The 21,557-nt window shown below is 41.5% G+C and overlaps 1 protein-coding gene across 1 annotated transcript in view; it reads left to right on the top strand.

Moving 5' to 3' along the window:
- The window catches only part of P3H2 (prolyl 3-hydroxylase 2), a 118,008-nt gene that overhangs the window by 72,578 nt on the left and 23,873 nt on the right, over positions 1 to 21,557 (top strand). Inside the window, exons 2-6 of the mRNA XM_089508679.1 lie at positions 5,313 to 5,459; positions 8,086 to 8,275; positions 14,562 to 14,693; positions 19,997 to 20,139; positions 20,805 to 20,894. Coding sequence (XP_089364805.1) covers positions 5,313 to 5,459; positions 8,086 to 8,275; positions 14,562 to 14,693; positions 19,997 to 20,139; positions 20,805 to 20,894 — 702 coding nt within the window. The remainder of the gene's footprint in view (positions 1 to 5,312; positions 5,460 to 8,085; positions 8,276 to 14,561; positions 14,694 to 19,996; positions 20,140 to 20,804; positions 20,895 to 21,557) is intronic.

Here is a 21,557-nt window from a genome sequence, read left to right as displayed (position 1 = left end):
TTGTGTGCCTTCAAGTCACTTCTGGCTTATGGTGACCCTAAGGCAAATCTATCATGGGGTTTTCTTTTCAAATCAAATCAAATGTATTGCTTTTGACCAAAGGTCATTGCACAGCACAACAATACAACAATACATATAACAATATAATAATATAACAGTACTGTATAACAATACATGTAAATTATATCTAGAATGGGGGTACCTTATAGGTTTTCTTTTCAGACGGTGTTTGCCTTTGCTTTCCTCTGAAGATGAGAATGTGTGACTTGCCCAAGATCACCCAGTGGGTTTCTATGGCCAAGCAGAGATTCAAACCCTGATCTCCAAGGTCGTATGTGAGGTGGACAAACCCAAATATCAATGTCTGGTAATATGCAAGAGTCTCTCTCTCTCTCTCTCTCTCTCTCTCTCTCTATATATATATATATATATATATATATGAAATAAAAGATGAGAGTGAACCAGAGTACTCACAGTTTAGAATAGAGACTTCTGGGAGAGTGGAGTGGAATGAAGAAGGGGGGGGGCAGATGTAGAGATGTTCAAGGTGAAGCATTCATCCAGGTGCCTAAAGGGAACAAACAGCCTTAGTAAAAGACTGATAGACAATTTAATTTCATTGGCAGAAGGGCCTCTGAGTGCAAACATAGCTGATAAGGGACAATGGGGTGTAGCCAAATGTATTTTAAAGTATATTTAAATGTATTAACAAATCTGGGCTATGATTGCTGGAAATTTATATTTTTGGAGTATGAAATGCCCAATGAGGTGATGAAGATGAGTTTTCTTTGTTTTCCTATAAAGGTAACCATTTTCTTTGGCTCGAGGCCTCAGTTCTGTTGGAATGGGAATTCCATTGGGGACAGCTAGCTTTGAATAAATCTGAATTTTCAATGAAATCTGGTTCCTCTGTCTTACTCTATTCTGTCAGAACCTTTAAAACCTATCATCCACAACAGTAGTGCAACTTTTTTTAACTACTATACCATGGCGGGTCTTGTTACAATGGATTAAAACAACTCACTGTTTGCTCTGGATCTTATAGGACAGCCTGGAGTCTTCCAGAGTGATGCCAGGTGGCTGTTTAAATGTCCCATTGTGGCACCACCACCACAAGTCGCTCACTCTGAGATCAAAACAAGGCCCCCAGCCATGTGATCAACACTGAGGATCTCTTTCTGATCTCAGAGTAAGTAACTTAAAGCAGACTAGGTGGTGCAGTGGGACATGTGCAAACAGCTGCTTGGCATTGCTCTGGAGAGACCCAAGTAACAGGGGGACCAAGGCATTCCTGAGCTGGAAAAAGAATACGTTTTTAAATTTAAAAAGTTTAAAAAGAAGTTTTTCAAGTGTTGAGGAACCCAAAAAAGAAGAATCCTGGACCGATTAGGATCTCTGCAATTCAGTACTTATTCTGCACAAAATACACAAGTGGTTGTTTTCCACAATAATGTTTCTATGCAGTAACATTATTTCTTGTACAGAAGAAAGCTGTATCCTACATAGAAAACACTGAAACTGTGAAAATGCTGGAACTGTAAATTCTGCATTGAATTCACACATGGTTGGTTTGGGTGGAAAACATTTCCTGGGCAGGAAATAGGGTTTTCTCCACAAATGATAATATTTCTGTGTAAAACTGTTGTCTGGGCAGAAAATGCTGCTTTCTGTACAAAACAATCACATTAGAATTTTGCAATTCTTTTTGAAAAATTTTGCAAGCCCCAAATTGCAAATAGACGATGAAAACATTGTGGTTTTTGGAAACTTTCTTGCAATGGCTAACATCACTGACCATTCATTGCTTCTTTCAAATGCTTGAATTAATTAATTATCAATTGTTCAGTTTGTGCAATTGCTCCAGGCCCATCATAGTCTAGGCCAGGGCCCAGTACAGAAAGGGAAAAGATGCTGCTTCCTTCCTCATTGCACCAGCCAAATTTCCCAGTGTTTCTGTTCCCATTAGCATTTTATGTGCTACTTGTGCAATTGAGTCAACATGCGTAATATCAGATTGCTAGTCTCACCAAAGGTGTATGACTGCAAATGGGTTCATGCATGAAGATTTTTAAGTTGTTGTCCACTGTACTCCTTAATCTCTATGTCTACAATCCTAGAAATATTTTACACATGTATTAAAATGGGGTCTTGGCAGACATCCTACACTGATGGAGCATAACTTTATATTCAGAGTTCCACAGTGATTATGCAACACCATCTTGTTAGTGAATTCCAACACTGCATGACCAAATGTTAGTACACATCCATTTCCAGTGTGCAATCATGCACATCACCAGCACATGTGCCCCTCCATTTCCAGACTTGTACAGGTTGAGTCTCCCTTATCCAAAAGTGCCTGGGAATAGAAGTGTTTTGGATTTCCTATTTTTTTAAGATGTTACATATATATAATGGGATATCTTGGAGATGGGACCCAAGTCTAAAGATGAAATCCCTTTATGTTTTGTATACACCTTGTACATATAGCCTGCAGGTAATTTTATACAAAATAAGTTTAATAGTTTTGTGCATGAAACAAAGTTTGTGTACACTGAACCATCAGAAAGCAAGGGTGCCATTATCTCAGTCACCCATGTGGGTAATTTTGGCTTTTGGAGTATTTCAAATTTCGGAATTCCAGATAAGGCAGACTCAATCTGTAACTGAATACATGTGTTCCACAACTGACATTAACATCCCACCAAAGTTTCACAAAGGAACACATGTGTAAGATTGAAAACAGGACTCCTGATCAATTCTGGCAACTGCTCTAGCCCCTCCAAAATTTCTGCTAGAAATGCCCAAAATCAGACAAAAAAGTCAGAAGTGGTCAGAAATCTACAGCAGGTGGTTGTTGTTGTTTTAAATGTTGAACTGTGGAAGGAGAGTCTGAATATATTTATAAGCTGAATCGCCCTCTCTTTATTTTTCAGAAATCAGTAATTTAGGGGATGTGTGGAACCACAAAAACAGACTTTAGGGCACACATCTGGCCCAAGGGCCACACTGTACCCATCGCTAGCCTAGCCACTGTGAACCACTGGGCAGCAGCTGTTTTCATTTGGTGCTCAGCCAATTGGTACGTGTTGGTTAAACCTACGGGAGAGTGCTCTTGCCGTGAAAACATGTGTCTTTCTTTCAGCCATCTGTTTTCCCAAGGTTCAGCTGAACCCTATGTACAGTACATGGGGCTATGCTTCCTCTCTCACTGCCAGTTAAACAAACAGCCAGTTTTATGAGCCTGGGCAGCAGTGAGAAAAACTTCAGTTACTCAAAAAGGAGAAAGCATGCAGGAACATATTTTGTGGGAAAAGGTCTTGCAAAGGATTCCATGCCACTTGTCTCAAAGTCCATAGTGTGTCCATGTCTTTATCAGGCCAACCAAAAAGGAACAAAAATCTTTGTGTCAGCTTTTTTCATACAAAAAAGAAAAGAAATGAAAAGAAAATTAAGCTTCATTTTCCAAAGCCTGCACAGAGATGTGAGGTGAGCGGGTTGTTTTCTTCTTTTCTTTTTTTGAGTTATGGTCTAGTAAAGGTATTGTCACAATATAGGCATTGGAGTTTAGCCAGTGTTTTGCACATGTGAAAGTTCTCCTACAAAAGCAGTTGGATGTTGCCTCTTCATTTGAAGGTTGCTGTCTTCATTTGAAGGTTCCAGAAATGGAGTGATGTACATGGTACTATTGTGTATGGATAGACATTGTTCATGCCCATGAATGTGCATTGTACTTGAATGCACAGTTTGTGGATGGTGAGTGGCATATGCAGAACAACTGCACTTGCAGATACACATTATGCATTGATGTGCAATGTGTAATGGACATAAATGGGAGTTGAGCATGGATTTGCATTTAGAAGGGCTTGGACTAGTTGATCTTTGAGTCCATTCCAACTTGATGATGATTATGACTACTGCTGCTCCTAGTAGGTGTAAACTATGCCAAAGATTACACCAGGAAACAAAACCTTAGGATGAATATCTTAGGAAGCTTGATAACTTTAGTTTGGAGAAGAGAAGACAGAGAGGTGGCATGATGGCAGTCTTTAAATACCTGGAGGGATATCCTGTAGAAGGTGGAACCAGCTTGTTTGCTGCTGCTCCATAGATTAGGAAGCAAAGCAATGGATTCAAATTACATGAAAAAACATTCAACCCAAACATTAAGAATTTCTTGACTGCAAGAGCTGTTTGACAGTGGAACTCTCCTTCTTTGGAGATTTTTAAACAGAAGTTGGATGGTCATCTCCCAGTAGCACATTGACTATGTTGGACTACTGTATTTTCTGGTGTATAAGACTAGTTTTTAACCCAGGAAAATCTTCTCAAAAGTTGGGGGTCGTCTTATATGCCGGGTGTCATATTATAGGGCAGGTGCTGAAACATCTGAGCCAGACTGGAGAATCTGCAGTCGCCACATATGTAACTGAAGGGCAGAGCAAGCTGCAGGCGTCCGGGACGCCCGGAGTATGGGGGGAAAGCTGTGTTTGCAATACCACTCTGATAGTCTTGGAGACGGGGAGGGCTGGGCAAGCAGGGAGAGTTAACCAGTCCAAGCAGGCTTTGTATACAACAAGTTTTCCTGCTAAGTACCTGCATGTCATAAGCATTTGAATTAAAATTACCAGATTGAAATCAAATCTGATGTTTTTAAAAATTTTATTTGGTGTGCGTTGGAAGAGGGGTAGTCTTATATGGTGAGTATATCCCAAACTCTATATTTTAACTGGAAAAGTTGGGGGTTGTCTTATACGCCGGAAAATACGGTAATTAATGCACCACGGTGGCTTCTTCTAGCTCAAATATACTGTGATTCCGTGATTATGGGTTTGTGCTAGCATATGGGAAAATGTTAACAAAGGGACTGTCCATACAAGTTTCTGTACAGAGGGAGTTGTTGTGGGAAGGAGCTGGATTGCTGCAAGAATTAGGTTTTTGTTATCTTGAATTAAGTAAGATTTTATTTTATGCCTAAAGGAAAAAACTGAAGGGTAAATTCCTCATTGTGACCTTATATGTTTCTACCTATCATGGAGTTTTCCCATCTTTTCTTTACCTTAATGTTTACCTTAATTAATCTCCATAAGACTTTTGCATAAGCACGTACTAATCTGGTACCATGGAATATGTTATATAGTTGTTACTTTTGTACCTAATTTGAATCTACATATCCCTTAAGAAAATCAAAACTGTGTTCGCAATGTGCACTTATAAAGCCAAGAGAAGCTAAGAGAGGTACACACCAGACACATACCTTCTTTTCCTTCAATATAGTAAATCCTCTTTTTTCCCCCTTTCTGCTTTCTTTCTAGTTAAACCAGCTGGACAAAGCTGCCGATGCTGCACACACATTCTTTCTGGCCAACCCAGAACATATGGAAGTGCAGCAGGACCTTGAGAACTATAAGACCACAGCAGGGAAGGTGGATTTGGTGGACCGAGAAGCCAAGCCTCACATGGTAAGGTTGGGAACGGACTCAAAACTTGTCCTTCATACAGGGCTGAAATAGAGCCATGGGTGAAATATAACTGAAGATAAAATGGCTCAGATCCAGGTTATCTGAAGGACCATATCACCCTATATGACTCTACATATGTCTTGAGATCTGGGGAAGCCCTTCTCTCTATCCATGGCCCCCACAGGAACATCTGGTGGAAACACAGATGAGATCAAGGCCTTCTTGGTGGCTTCCCCAGGCTCTGGAACTCTCTTCCTAGATAGAGCAGATAGACAGAGATACCCTTTATGGTCTTCTTCCATAAGCAGCTGAAAACCTTCCCCATTTTTGGAAGCTTTGAGAGCATAGAAGCCAAATAGTTGCAGTAAAATCACTCCCTCCTATCTCTCACAGATAGGACAGAAAGAGCCAGCTGTGACATTTTCACAGGAAAGCTGGTAATCTCATGTTCTCTACAGAAATACCAGGCTGAGATGAGTAGTACAGAGAGACCTCTTGCCTGTGCAAAGAGTAATATTAATGTACTCCATCCCTGTTTGGGCTGCGTGATACCATTCTGTGACAAGTTTTCCAAATAGCCTGGGGCACTTTGGCCTCATTTCCACTACCTTTTAAACTGGATTGCAGTTCGGTTTGAACTGCTTCAAATGACCCTGGTTCCTACTTAAATTGATTTGCTGAAGTAATTCAGTGAGGGGGGCCATGCACCAGACCCATTTAACCTGTGTCTTTTTGACGCTGATTTTTTCCGCATCTTTTTCACCAAATCAATTCAACGCAAGTGTAAACCACAAATGAATTGGAATCGATTCAAATTTGCCCTTCGGCCGGCGGAAACTGGATCATTTTAAATCAATTCATTTGGGAATGGGAGCCACAAGTGGATTATTTTGATGCCAGAAAATGAAAGAAAATGTGATTGGGGCAAGTGTAGCGTAAGCCTCGATCCGATGTCAAATAGATCCATCGATTCAGAATGCACACCAATTTATCTGTAAGTGGGAATGAGGCCTCTGATTGCTGCTCCCATCTTAGTCTCTATGGTGGTCACCATCTTTAAAAAACACCACATTAAAATACCATAAAACACTATAAATCTGATTTAAAAGCGTACAAAAGCTTGAAACAATTAAAGAATGCATCTACATTAAAAACTTCCATGATTAAGCATAAAAAACTTGTTTAAATAAGAAAATTTTTGTCTGCTGTTTCCTCTGATGAAGAACATCCATATTCAATTTATGATTATGGAGGTGGAGTTATAAATGTGGTACTGTTGTGTATTGTCTGTGCACATTCGATTATGCATTAAATTGCATAAGATTCCAGAGGGTGATGCTCGGGGACAATTGCTCAGTAAAAAAGGAGCTTAATCATGGCATCCCTCAAGATGCCATCCTGTCCCTGATGCTATTTAAGCCGCTGGGAAAAATCATCTGGAAACATGGGGCGGGGTGTTATCAGTACGCTGATGACACCCACATATATTTCTCCATGTCTCGGTCTTCAGCTCTGACTTCAGATGGCATCTCTCCTCTCAATGAATGTCTTAAAGCAGTAATGGACTGGATGATGAAAAACAGATTAAAACTGAATCTAGACAAAATTGAGGTACCTACAGCAGGGGCCCCTAATCCAGGTATTGTGATACAACCTCCAGCCCTAGATGGGGTCACACTGTCCTCCAAGGACTGTGTTTGCAGTCTTGGGGTGCTCCTAGACCTGTCGCTTCAGATGATAAATCAGGTAAATGCAACGGTCAGGAGTGCCTGTTATCAGCTTTGGCTGACATGCCAGCTGCACCCTTTCCTGGAAGAGAGGGATCTAAAAACTGGTGCACGTGCTGGTAACCTTGTGTCTCAACTTTTGTAATGCACTCTACATGGGGCTACCCTTGTGCTTAGTTTGGAAAATTCAGTTAGTGCAGAACATGGCAGCCAGGTTGGTCTCTGATAAAGCCAGAAGCAATCACATAAAACCTATTTTAAAATCACTCCACTGGCTGCCCATTAGTTTCCGGGCGCAGTACAAAGTGTTGGTTATGACCTTTAAAGCCCTAAATGGCTTGGGTCCAACCTATCTTTGGGACTGCATCCTTCCATATAATCCACCCCACAAACTTAGTTCCTCTGGGAGGAATTTATTGCAGCCTATGAAAACTAGGCTGACTGCAACTACCCAGAGGATCTTCTCGGCAACTGCTCCCAGATTATGGACCGGCCTACCAGAGGAGATCCATCACATTACCAGTTTAAATAGCTTTAAAAAGGCTGTTAAGACAGATCTGTTCCGGCAGGCCTTTCCCGAATAGAAAACCGGCCACCAAATCGGAACCCACCACCCCTCTGAATCTGCTATGGCCACTGCCTGATTTATTTATTTTAAGGTATGTTTTAAAACTGTTATTTGTTTAATTGTTATTTTAGGGGAGGGTGGGATACTGGGATCTGGGATTGTACAGTTTTATCTTGTAAACTCCCCGGTTCTCTGATAAAGAAGTGGTATATAAATTATTTATTTATTTATTTATTCAGCACAAGGATTGTGTTGTACAATCAATGCATAAGGCTCTGATGCAGGACTGCGGCCATGGACACCTATTTTATTCCTATTCTTGGCTTCACAGGAGAATTACCTTTCTGGAGTTAGGCACTATGACAAAGAAGAGTACCACATGGCCATTGATTTCCTAGAACAAGCCCTGCGTGATTACACTGTTGCTGACACAGAGTGCCGAATATTGTGTGAGGGACCACAGAGATTTGAGGAATATGAGTATCTGGATTATAAAGCCAGCTTCTATGAAGCAATTGCAGGTAAGCTATTCCCTGCACAGAGGAAAGACCAGGGCATCCTCTGGCTCTTGGAAGTGGCCCCACAGCCCTGGTCTGCACTAGTTGAGACTCTCATTCAGGCCATTTTGTCCTTAGTTTTGAGATATCTCTTGCAAAAAAGGGGGGATGCAGGAGGAGATTGCTGTCCATTTCCACTCAAAGTAGCTGATTTTCTCACAGAAGGAGGCAGTCTCACCATGAATAAAGCCTGTCACACCACGATACTGTAAATCTCCAGTATCACTGAGTGTGACAGGCTTTGTCCCATTTAGGTTTGTAACTACCTACAGATTGAGGAAGGAAAGATGTAGGGTTTAGTTATGGGGAGAAGGAAATCATTCTTAATATGAAAGATACATATGTAGAGTTGGAAAGAGTCCAGGTGTCATCTAGTTCAGTTCCTTGCTGACACTGGAATCCAGAGCTGAGACATCTCAGAGAAGTCTGTTCCACTATCAAATACAATTAATGAAGTAGATGTGATCCTGGACACGGCTTCTTTAACAGAGATTTGGTACCAGCAGCAGAAATAACATGCTGTTATTTCCTGAAACCTCCCAGAAGTTGCTGCATTGCATCTCCCAAGATTCTTCACCACTGGCTATGTTGGGTAGGACTAATGGGGAGGAAGGAGCCCATCAACATCTGGAGGGCCACACATTACCCACTGTGGTTTTATTAGACTTGGTATGGGTCTCATGCCATCCTCGACCTCCTGGCCTTCTCCTGTTTCCCCATCCCAACAGTTGGCATTGCCCTTGAAAGCCTAGCTTTTTGGAACTATCTCCTGAAGATTTGGCTTTTGCCCCAGGTAACCCTTGGCATGACCATGATGGTGTCGTTCAACAGCAGCAAGGTCTTGGCATCTCATTTTTAAAAACAGGAGATTAGAAATCAGTTGAGAGGAATGAGCGCTAAGATTTTGTCCTTCGTAGTTTCATTCTTGGCCCTCAGCCCAGCAGGGTTAAGGATGAAGAACATCACAAACAGCGTGATTGGCCCTCAGGGGGAAAAGTTGGCCATGAAGCGGAGCCCGTTTGGCTGATGGAGGCTTACTTAATTGAGCAGGGTTGGGCTGAGGTTTCTTTTTACTCCTGTTGCTGCTACTATGGAAAATAAATCTTGCTGTTCGATGGACTCTGCTTTTGTCAAGATGGTTCAGCACACCGACTGAGTGAACAGAACAATCTTATAAAGGTAGATTGTTTGCAGACTCGTCAGTATTATGAGAAAATGTGCGCCTTGTCCTGAGCATCTGCACAAATGTGAGGTTTCTGGGACATTTCTGAAATATCAAGCATGCCCAAAACCATGTATGTGTGTGTTTTAAAATTGAAACAGCTAAATGAAGATAATTAGGGAAAAATAGGCAGCTGTGACTTCAGCTTGTAGTTGAATACATTACCTAAAATTAGATACTGGACTATTTTTAAGTGCTTTTATCTTTTTTAATTGTATTTTATTCTTTTAACGAGTGACCTGTTTTAATATTGTAGTAATTTAATTCTATTTTAATGCTCCCTTTTATATGTTTTGATTATACTGTTCTTGTAAATGGTAAGCTGCTCTGAGTCCCAGCTTCAGAGAATAAATGGGATACCACTACTAATAATATTAATAATAATTGCACAGGCTGTGAGGAACCAGTGTGGTTCATTGATAATACCTCCCCTCCTCTCTTCAACAGCCTTTTCCAGGTCTGGTGGGGCTGCTGGCTAGGAGGGAGAGGGAGAATGCTTGCTTTCCCACACAGCCAGAAGACGCATCATATTTATTTCAAGGATTTATATCCTACTTTTCTCTCACAATGGGATTCATACCCAAAAGGAAGTCCCTTCTCATCAGTGCACCAAGTGAGACCCGTCTCTGAGGTGTCATTAATGAACCCCTGGGAGATGTTCATTAAAATATGTGTAGGAATTTCAGTGGATGAAGAACATATTAAGGCTATGATCCTACATGGTTATATATGCATGCAGAGTATTCATTATTTGTGCTACACAATCCTCATTTTGAATGGCAACATTGCACAGCTGAACACCAAGACACCAAAAATCCTACCCAATGCACAACCAAATGCACATGCAGATCTCTTTATAGTGTGTCCCCCAGTGCAGTGCAGATCCATGCATGATGTATATTATACAGTGCACATCCATGCCCATTGGAACAGCATACATAGCTCAGTCATGAAGTGCATGCAGCCATTCTGTATCAGAGAGAAGTGTCCAAATGCTTCTATAAGGGAACCTATCCACATGCAAGACATGCAACTGCATTATAGCCAGCAGTAGTCTGCAGTCTGAAAGAACTGACAGGAAGCAACTGTAGGAGAGATTTGGAAAAGCTTGACCAGCACCTTGCCTGTATGGGCCCAAAGGTGGGCCCAAAGTTTGTTTCCCTCCAGTTCTGTATATTTAGATGCATGACCCCAAACCCCAGTTCTGGTGTGGGCAGTCTGGACCACGCCTGGCATGTGCCAAACCAGAACCAGGGCGAAACACACATACAATGATGTAAAAAGATTTAACTGTTGCTCTGGATCTTCTGGGAAGATCTGGAGCTCTCCATGGTGCAGCAGCAGAGTCAACTTGAGGGCACATAATAACAACATCCTGTCTCACCCAGGAGCTTTCCTGCAGTGTTCCTGGACTTCCTGAGGTTCTCCTCGATACACATGAGCTTACTTGTTTCATGCCCATCCACCAGAATATGTTCATTTGGATCATTTGGCTCATTTCGGCGGATTAAGCCTGCCTTGAAAGATATGTGCCACCCCACCCTACTCTGGATTCCTGGGTACCCTGCAGCTGCAAGAGAGGTTTGGGCATGTTCTCAAATGTGTTTCACAGAAATAAGTGGGAAAATATATAAATTCACATATAGTACTACCTTTCCAAAATAATGGGATCCCATGCTCCTATGAGACCAGAAGCTTTGCTGATGGCAGTAGTGCTGCTGTAGGGTCTCCCATGCCAGACAGACTTTTGCTGAGGAGCCAAACAAAATGTGCCAAACAGCTACTGGGCAGCAGCAGTGGTGGTGGATGACACTGGCAGAGGATCTTTCAAAAACAATGGCAGTGGCACTATTGCTAACACTTGCTAGTACGGTTCAGAAGGAGTCAGGGGTAAACCATTCCTGAATGCTTTTTGTCTTGAAAACCCAGTACTGAGACAATCTAAAATGAAAGAAAATATAGTGTTGGAAGATGAAACTCCCAAGTTGGAAGGCACTCAACCAGAACAGAAGACAAGTATGAGTGGCTAGTAGCACTGTGCCTAATGATACAACTGTACTCAAGCTGAAAGGACATTCAGCTGTTGATTTGTGCAGAGGTAAAAGTCCAAAGCTGCACAATGTATGTAGTAGGAACATGGAATGTGACAGGCATGAGTTAGGGAAAGCTAGAAATCTTAAAACAAGAAGTAGAATTCATAGACGTACTTAAGTTAAGCAAGCTAAAGTGATATGGGACAATTAATGGCCTAAATGCTCTAGAGGCACCAGATCCCATCTGATCTTGGAAGCCAAGCAGGGTCAGCCCTGGTTAACACTTGGATGGGAGACCACCAATGAATATCAGATGTTGTAGATTATGGACCTTATCACAACACCCTAGCTACTCCTCCTAATTTGGTGTCATCTGCAAATTTGCTAAGTATGCCCCCAATTTTGTCCTCCAAGTCATTGATAAAGATGTTGAATAGCACTGGGCCCAGGACAGAGCCCTGTGGGACCCCACTGGTCACTTCTCTCCAGGATGAAAAGGAGCCATTGTTGAGCACCAATTACAAATCCATGTAACAGTTGCCTTGTCTAGCCCACCTTTCACTAGCTTGTTTGCAAGAATATCATGGGGAACCCTGTCAAAAGCCTTACTGAAATCAAGATATACTATATCCACAGCATTCCCTTCATCTACCAAGCTAGTAATTTTATCAAAGAAAGATATCAGATTTGTCTGGCATGACTTGTTTCTCTGAAATCCGTGTTGACTTTTTGTGATTTTGGCATTGCTTTCTTTTTTTAAAAAAAATATATGTTTATTAATTTTTTAAACAAAAAAAAAAACCAAATAAAATTCATAACAATCATACATGAAGTAAAAGAGTACAATAATCTCATAGAAATTTCAATTTATATTACTCCCCACTTCACTTCCTCCCACCTATCATACCCGTTCCCCTTCCCTCCCCCGTCCCTTCCATTCAAACTTCATTCACTACTTCCCTATCATCAGATGATAGGGAAGTACTGATGATAGGGATTTTGGCATTGCTTTCTAGATGTTCACAGACTCTCTGTTTAATGATCTGTTCTAGAATCTTTTCTGGTATTGAAACTGGATGATAATTGTTGGGATCCTCTTTTTTCCCCTTTTTGAAGATGGGGATAACGTTTGGCCTCCTCCAGTCTGCTGGGACTTCTGTTCTCCAGGAGTTCTCAAAGATTATTGCCAATGGCTCCAATATTACATTTGCCACTTTTTTTAAATACCCTTGGATGTAGTTCATCTGGTCCTGGAGACTTATATTGACATGATTGAGAGAGGGGGAAAAGAAGCCACGGAAGAGGGTCCATTTTGAACCGATTAATTGGTAAATGTCAATGAAAAGTATGTTAATTTGCAACAGGGAAATTCAATTGGGGCAAATGTAGTGTGAATAATGTTCCACTGTCAAACCAAACTATTGATTTGGATTGCAAACTGAATTATTTATAAGTAGGAATGGGGCCATGGAATGTGAGAATCAAGGGATGCTAGACTTTGTAAAACAAGAAAGGGAATGCATAAGCATTGCAATTCTTGGGGTGAGTGAGCTTGCAGCTACGTTTCAAGTCCAGTGTTATTCAGCTGAATTTTTAAGAGCATCCTCTTTGCTTTCTCCAATATTTTTGGGGCCATCTGGAAAAATCAGATTTCACGCCCACGGTGAACTCCCCCAATTCTCCCCTTGAGGAAAAAGTGGGGATTGACTTGAACTTCCTGCTGGATGGCGATAGGAGCTTCCAGAAGGCCTTACAGACCAAGGGTGGCTGAGAGAGCACATGTTTTAACCTTTGTTTCAAGCCTGTTTGTAGCTTAAGCAGCCTGCAAGGGGCAGGGGGAGAGATATTGCTGTCAGTCCATTAATTCAGGAGGCTGCTGCCTGGAACTGCTGACCTTGGCAGCAGCCCACAGTAGCTGACACAGGCGGTCTGTAATCCTTCCGTTTCCATGGACTGGAAACACTCTTTTAATCCCAGCGTTCACCATTCAGTTCAATCAACCTGAGAGGCAAATTGCAAAGAACATGTGAGGGTGGTACCTTCCCACTTCCACCTTTGTTTATTTTTTATACAGAAGTACTTTCATTCTCTTCTGCTTCAGGGATTGTGCTGAACTTTCTAACCTGACTTGCATCTGTTAGAAAAAACTAAATACTTTTTCCTCCTTAAATTGCTGCTTGGATGATGAGGCACAGTAGCTTGGTAGCAGAACAGGCCATTAATTCGTGAAGTCATGACTGCCAAAACTGATGAAAAACTGCAAACCTAGTTTTGAACTGTGAATCATAAATTAAAATCATAGTGTCAGGAGGGACCCAATGGGCCATCTAGTTCAACCCCTGCCATGCTAGAATACTCCTCCATGTTAGAAAAATTATTATGGTTTTTTTATTTGTGATTAAGAAGTTTAGCAGAAGGAGCAGCAGCAGCAGCAGCAACACGGCAACAAGTGTGTACTCCACAGGTATTTGGTAAAAACAACTAGATCTGAGCTTCTGGTAAATAAACAGGATACATTGGTAAAAAGAAACTTACTTTATTGTTACATTTAGGTTCTACAAAAATAACTAATCACACTGCCCATCTAACCACACAACAGGCAGCAAGAGGGTGTGTCTTTGGCACAGCATTTAGACAAGGGTGGTTTTTTTGCCACTTTAGAAAAGAGCAGGATTTTGCTGCTTTTTTTGGCTTGGCAAAGCACCGGATTGGGGCCAAGGTGTACAGTTGCCATGGCCCTGATCCAGCGAGGAGAGAGGTGGTGGGATGCCTCTCCAAAGGGGCAGTCTGTTTCGCCCCTAAGTCTATGAAACCTTATGCTACAACTTCTTTCATGCAGTTAGTCTCAAAGGTGCTACAAGATCCCTTTGCTTTATGAGTGTGGTTCAATCAACATGTACTAAATGGAGGTGAGATTCCTTCTCTCTCCCCTTTTGCTCTTCTTTCTGGAATTTGACGTTTGCCCTTTTTGTTTTGTTTTTTCTTTCCTTTACAGAACACTACATGCAGGTCCTGGTGTGTCAACATGAGTGTGTGAGGGAGCTCGCGACACGACCGGGGCGTCTCTCACCCATCGACAACTACCTTCCCTTGCATTATGATTTCTTGCAGTTCTCCTATTACAGAGGTAAACTTGTTTTTATTCTCCTTTGGGGAAGAAATTCAAATGTGGCTGAATTACAGGGTTAGTCCAAACAAAGGGGAGAAGGAAAAATAAAGTTGGATACACCATATAAAGCCTCCTGTTGTGTTAGGTTGAATTACAAGGATGCCAGGTGTAAAGCTCAGCATGGCTTTGTTGCTGCTGCTGCTGCTGCTGTTGTGTGTCTTCTAGTTGTTTCTGACGAATTGCAACCTTAAGGCCTTTTCCTGGCAAGATTTGTTCAGAGGGAGTTTTCCATTGCTGTCCTCTGAGGGTGAGAACATGTGACTTGTGCAAGTCACCCAGTGGATTTCATGGCCAAGCGGAGAATCAACCCTGGTGTCCAGAGCTGTAGTCAAATGCTCAAACCATTACACCATGTTGGCTCTCCAGGGCAGGGCTCATGTACCTATAATAGTTGTGTAGAAGAGGGAATTTCCATGGCATTGCTACTGTTGGTTGTCAAGTTGACTTACCTATGGTGACCCAGTGAATGAGACAAACCTCCAAGAAACTTGGGCTGAATCTGCACTGCGGAAATAATGCTGTTTGACACCGCTTTAACTACCATGGCTCAATATTATAGAATTCTGGGATCTGCAGTTTTTTTGTGAGATATTTAGCCTTCTCTGTCAGAGAGCTCTGGTGCCACAACAGACTACACATCTCAGGATATCCTAGCCATGGAAGTTAAAGAAGTGACAAACTGCATTAATTCTGCAGTGCAGATTCAGCTTGCATCATCCAGTTCCCTACTCAGGTACTGCAAACCCAGGGTAACAGTGGCTTCTTTGAATCTACCTCTAAAATGCAGATGTGCCACCTTCTTTTTCTACTGTCTTCCACTTTACCAAGTATTGTCATCTTTTCCAATGGATTGTGTCATCTCATGATAAGTCCAAAGTAGAACAGCACTCATTTAGCCATTTTGACTCAGTGCCTACAGACATTGCTTACATTACCATTAAAAGTAATGTAGCCCTGCATTTCACCTGACAACTCGAATGAGATAAGAGATTGTGTCCCTAAACCTAAAAGGTGCACAGGCTTTTGGTTCCTGGAATCATCTATCTAAGAGTGCATCTATGCTGTAGAAATAATGCAGTTGACACCACACTGTGCTGTAGCACCATCCTGTGGAATCCTGGGAGTTGCAGTTTTACAAAGTCTTTGGCCTTCTCTGCCAAAGAGTGCTGGTGCCTCACAAAACTACAAATCTCAGGATTCTGTAGGATGGAGCCATGGCAGTTAAAGTCATATCCAACAGCATCATTTCTGCAATGAAGATGCACTCTACATGGCTCCAAAATGGAGTAGAACACAGCTAGAATTTTCCAAATATTGGACTTTCTTATGCCCTTTACAAAAAGTCAACATGGTGTAGTGGTTTAAGTGTTGGACTACAACTCTGGAGATCAGGGTTCAATTTCCTGTTTGGCCATGGAAACCCACTGGATGACCTTAGGCAAGTCACACACTTTCACCCCCAGAAAACCCTGTGATAAGTTTGCTTTAGAGTCACTATAAGCCAGAAATGACTGGAAGGCACACACCAACAACAACAAAATGGGTTTTACACCAGTATTGAGATTAGAAAGGCACTGAATTACATCCATCTTGGGTCTTAAAAAATAATGATGCAGTGCAATAAAGGTGTCGCCATAAGTTAGAAATGACTGGAAGGTACACACCACCAGCAATAAAATGGGCTTTACACCTGTACTGAGATTAGAGAGGCACTGAATTACATCCAACTTGGATCTTAAAAAATAATGATGCAATGTAGTAAAGGTGTATTTGACAGTTACCTTTGTGTGTGATCATCCTCATCATGGTTTAGTCAGGAGCATGAATTGTCTGGCTCTAAAGAAACTGTTGATTTATAATTCTCAAGAGCCATTGCCACAATAGCCAAGGTGGGGATGGATGCTGTCATCCAACACATTGCTATGCAAACCACAGTTCCCTGTTTCACAGGGATCTAGGAAATGGTATTAGTCTGTTGAAAGTAGGCTCTGAATCACTGGTTCTGGGAACTGAAGTCCAAACCATGTGGAGCAACAGGGGCTGAAAACCACTGTTGGTTACACAGTTTTGCATAAAATATCCCAAAGATCACAATGAGGGGAGGAAAGTGCCAGATACATACCTGGAAACCTGTGATAAACAGCTAAGTGGTACAGAAATAAAACAGGTAAACATGACCAGCTGGAACTTGCAAATAAATTTGGGAAGAAATGAGTCTTGAAGCAAATTCTGCTCTTGTGCCAGGTTTGCTTTGGGGACTGGCATCGTCCCAGCCAAGAGAGAGCCACACCCTTTTTGGGAACAGCCTTACCTTGTGTTCTTCCATGGCATCCTGATGGGAAGAGAGGGATATTCTTGGCCCAAGCAGCTTTCTTCCTCAAGGAGTTTATCACACTAGCGATATCTCACTGAAAAATGGGATTTAAACTAGATCTCATTTTTTTTTTAAAAAAACAAAACACCTGCAAATGCAGGAAGTTTATCACACTAAATTCCTGCAAAGGTGAAATAACACGAAGTTAAAGCAAAGGCAAAAGGGAGAAAAACAGCAGCTTCTTATTTTTGGGAAGTTGATTCTAAGTTCCAAAAGTAAAAAGCTGCCATTTTTCTCCACTTTACCTTTGCTTTAACTTCATGTTATTTCACTTTAACGGTGATGTTGTCACTGTTAATGAGGAATGAGTAATGTTTCCTAGTTGCTTTAAAAAGTGGCCATTTAAGTGGCAGTGGTGTTTCTTCAGTGTCCTAAGCTACTCAAAGTGGTGGCCCCTGGACAAATGCTGGTTTGTAATGGACATCCAGGAATGATCACATTACACCAATATTAAAATCACTCCACTGGCTTCCAATTAGTTTCCAGGCAAGGTACAAAGTGTTGGTTCTTACCTTTAAAGCCCTACATGTTTTGGGTCCAAGTTACCTATAGGATCATCTCCTCCCATATAACCCACCCCATACACTCAGGTCCTCTGGCAGACATTTACTCCGGTCAGCCAGGACTGGACTGAAAACTGTCAGCCAGAGGACTTTTCCACTGCCTGAATTTAAAAGACCGTGGAAGACCAGTCTTTCAGCAGGCTTATCCAGATATTTTTAAATTCTAAATTTTAAATGTGAATTGTTTTAATATGTGCATATCTTATTTGTCCTTATAAACTGACATGTATTTTAACTGATGTGTTTTAACTGATGTTGTTTATCTGTTCATTGTTGTTGTTCCCTGCCTCGATCCATGGGGAGGGACTGATAGGAAATAATAATAATAATAATAATAATAATAATAATAATAATAGCAGCCAGCAATCTATGAAGAAAGGCAGAAACAGCTGTAGTAAAATATGGGGCTGGTCACCATCACACTGGGAGAAAATAAACCCTTGCTATCCCCAACATCCTAAACAATATTTAACATTGGACAGGGTCTTCTTATAGACAAACATGTCATTTCACCCCTTCTCCATAGAGGTCACCCTAAGTCCTACTGATAAATGCCTGGGGTATAGAAGGAGGAATCTCAGTAGGGCTTGTTTGTCACACACAGGCCTAGTACATAGCTGTAAAATAGTCTGGAGCAGTGGCAGCTTTGTTTCCTCCACAGGGCAGCTGCAGCCGCCAAACTGTGCAGCTTCCCTGTGGAGGAAAAAGAACCCGCAAAAGCAGGCTCTTTTTATGCCACGGCAGTGGTATAACAAATGCGCCACTGGTGCACTGGCTATGCAAGCGCCGCATGGCACCATGCGGATGCCACACTGTGCTTGCGTAACAATGGCGGCACCCATGTGTACAGGGCGCTGCCATTGTGACGGCCTCGTCACATGCTAGTGTTGAGGGGCGTGTGGGTGGAGCGCCCCGAGGCAACCCTAGCACACGACGAGGACGTTGCAAAGGGCCGGTCTGTACCAGGCCACAGATGCAAGAATTCTTTCTTCTACACAAGCATTAAATGAACAGGAGCACTGAGCTGTATTTCAACTGGCAACTGTACCATCAGATGGAAATAGGGGAGACACTAGTTAAATTTCACTTTTTTCCCCAAGAAGGAGGTTCCACCTAGAGGACAAAACCTGTTCCTGCATTCAAGTAAAGTAAGGGCTAGTGTACACATAAGCGTATTGTGTTAGTTGCTGTGGGTTTTCGCACATTTACATCAACAATTGTCTTTATTTTCCTGCGCATATTTACATCTGTTCTCCCTCACTCTGCTGAAAATACGCTTCCTAATTCTTGCATTGAAAAAATGTGCATTAATAGGAATTCTCTGGTAAAAACTACAAAGCCTTCTTCTCCAGAGTTGAAGCATTTTCCCTTCTTGCAAAAAGCCCAAACTCCTGCAAATTGTGTGTGGCTGAATTTTGTTTCAATTTTAGTCATGTAGACAACCTCCTATCCTCTGCCTCTGTGTCTTGGCTCAGGTCCTGTAGGCTCAGGCCTCCCTGATTGAGTCTATCCATCTGGCCTTTGGTCCTGTCTTTCTCCTACCCTCCATATTCCACAGAAACATTGTCTTTTTAAAAGATTCATACCTTCTCATGATGTGGCCAAAATGCAACAGCCAAAAATAGCAATAACCAAAAAATATGGTCAACCCCCTGTATCCATGGACTCCTTATCCATGGATTCAATCATCCATAGAGTGACAATATTCAAAAAAATATATAAACTCCCCAAAGCAAACCTTGATTTTGCCATTTTATATAAGAAACACCATTTTACCACTCCATTGTTGATCGTGAGACATGAACATCCACAGATGTATCCACAGCGAATCCTAGAAGCAAACCCCAGTGGATACCAAAGGCTCATTGTCTTGTTGTTCTGACATTATGTCAATCTTTGGGGCACAAACATTTTAACAGAGGAAACTCTCATAACTTTTGTACAAAAGGTTCCACAGTGCAATAATAATTTGTTTTTATAATAGAGATGATAGATAGATAGATAGATAGATAGATAGATAGATAGATGATAGCTGTGCAAAAAATCTCTTGCAGTTTTACTCAATAAAGTGAGGGAAATTGAATTTACTGTCATTCTCCTATGTCATAACAAAAACAGAATTCCAAGTAGGCAGGGTTTTGTAAGGTAAGGTTTTTATTGGGATCCTGTTGGACTGTATTCCTCTTGGTTGGGACAAGGTGTGCTCTAGGTTGTTTCCCATTACTTTTCTGGATTTCTCTGTTCAGATACTGCCTCTGACTTGGATGGAGCAAAGTGTAAATGAAATGTTGAGCCAATGTAACTGTTCTCGATTTCTCTATCAGTTGGGGATTACGTCAAAGCCCTTGAGTGTGCAAGGTCATACCTCCTCTTCCACCCAGATGATGAAGACGTCTTAGACAATGAGAGTTATTATGAAAGCCTCTTGGAAGGATCTGTGGACCTGGGGAGCATCATGCCCAGGAAGGTAGGGACACTGTACATGGGTTGTTGATTTTTTTTAAAAGACGGAGTGGAATCCTATTGGTATTTCATACTAAATTCCCTTACACATCTTCTGTATTCAGTTCACTGTTGCATAAGCAAAGTTCTCTAAATATAACTATTGTATGTACAGTTGTGCATTCTTGAATTGTGTATCACTGTTTGCCAGTGCCTACAATCTACCTGTTGATCTCTGGGATTGTGGGAACAGCCCCTGTGCATTACTCCCCATTGCACAAGGGGACAAGAAACAGGGACACTGACCGATACACAGTATGAAGTCAAAGGCTTTCACGGCTGGCATCTATAGTTTTTTGTGGGTTTTTCAGGCTATGTGATCATGTTCTAGAACATGTTCTATGTGATCATGTTCTCCAGCATCTGTGGCTGACATCTTCAGAGAATGGTCGGCCTTGTATAAAAGTATTCCTGCAACATGGATTTTGGATTTTGTTTTTTTAATGGCCATAAAGTAAACCTCTGCAGTGTATGGTCCTGTACTCATTTCACAAGATGCAACTCTCTATCGCCCTCTAGTACTAATTTCCAGTGGAATTGCACAAAGCAAATTCAGCCTAGTGTGTGTGACACACACATACCCCCAGGAGTGATATCTTCATAAATACCTTGGTCTCTTGGTTATTTCAGGAAGCAGTGACATTCCTCAGGCGGCATAAGCTGGAGGGGTACCTTCTACGGACTGGAGCAGCTGGCATGGGCTTCCTGTACACCGAGCCGGTAAGAACTTGTAACAGTGAGGCCACGATTTACTATGTATATAATATTGAAACAGCACATAATATACATCTATAAAAACATTATTTCTTAAAAATTAAATAGCTTCTATTGTACATACAGCCAACCATTGATATCCACAGATTTTTTTTATTCATGGATAAAAAATAGATATTGGGTATTGTTGTTGTTGTGTCCGTTCAAGTCATTTCTGACTTATGGTGACCCTAAAGTGAACCTATCATGGGTTTTTCTTGGCAAGATTTGTTGAAAGAAAGTTTGCCATTGCCATTCCCTGAGGCTGAGAGAGTGTAACTTGCCCAAGGTCACTGAATAGGTTTCATGGCTGAGTTGAGTCAAAGGGATACCATCTTATTATGCCATTGTATTGAATGGTACTTGACCATCCATAGGGGGTCCTGGAGTAGATACCAAGGTCCCATTATATAAATATAGGCATATCTATTCTCAGAATATTCTGGAGTATACATCAGCACATCAAGATAAAATCACGAAAGAGGTTAGAAATACGTTTGTTTATACTAGTACAGCACATCATCAAAGAAAACCAATCTCAAAATATCAAGAGAAGAGACCAGAAATTAATTTGTTAATCTTTATTAATGTGTTATTTTTGTTGTTGTTGTTGCTGTTGTTGTTGTGTGC

Source organism: Sceloporus occidentalis, unplaced genomic scaffold, assembly GCF_023333645.1.
Source record: "Sceloporus occidentalis isolate IW3139 unplaced genomic scaffold, rSceOcc1.0.p SCAF_2, whole genome shotgun sequence".
NCBI lineage: Eukaryota > Metazoa > Chordata > Lepidosauria > Squamata > Phrynosomatidae > Sceloporus > Sceloporus occidentalis.
This window is presented reverse-complemented; position numbering and strand designations above follow the sequence as displayed.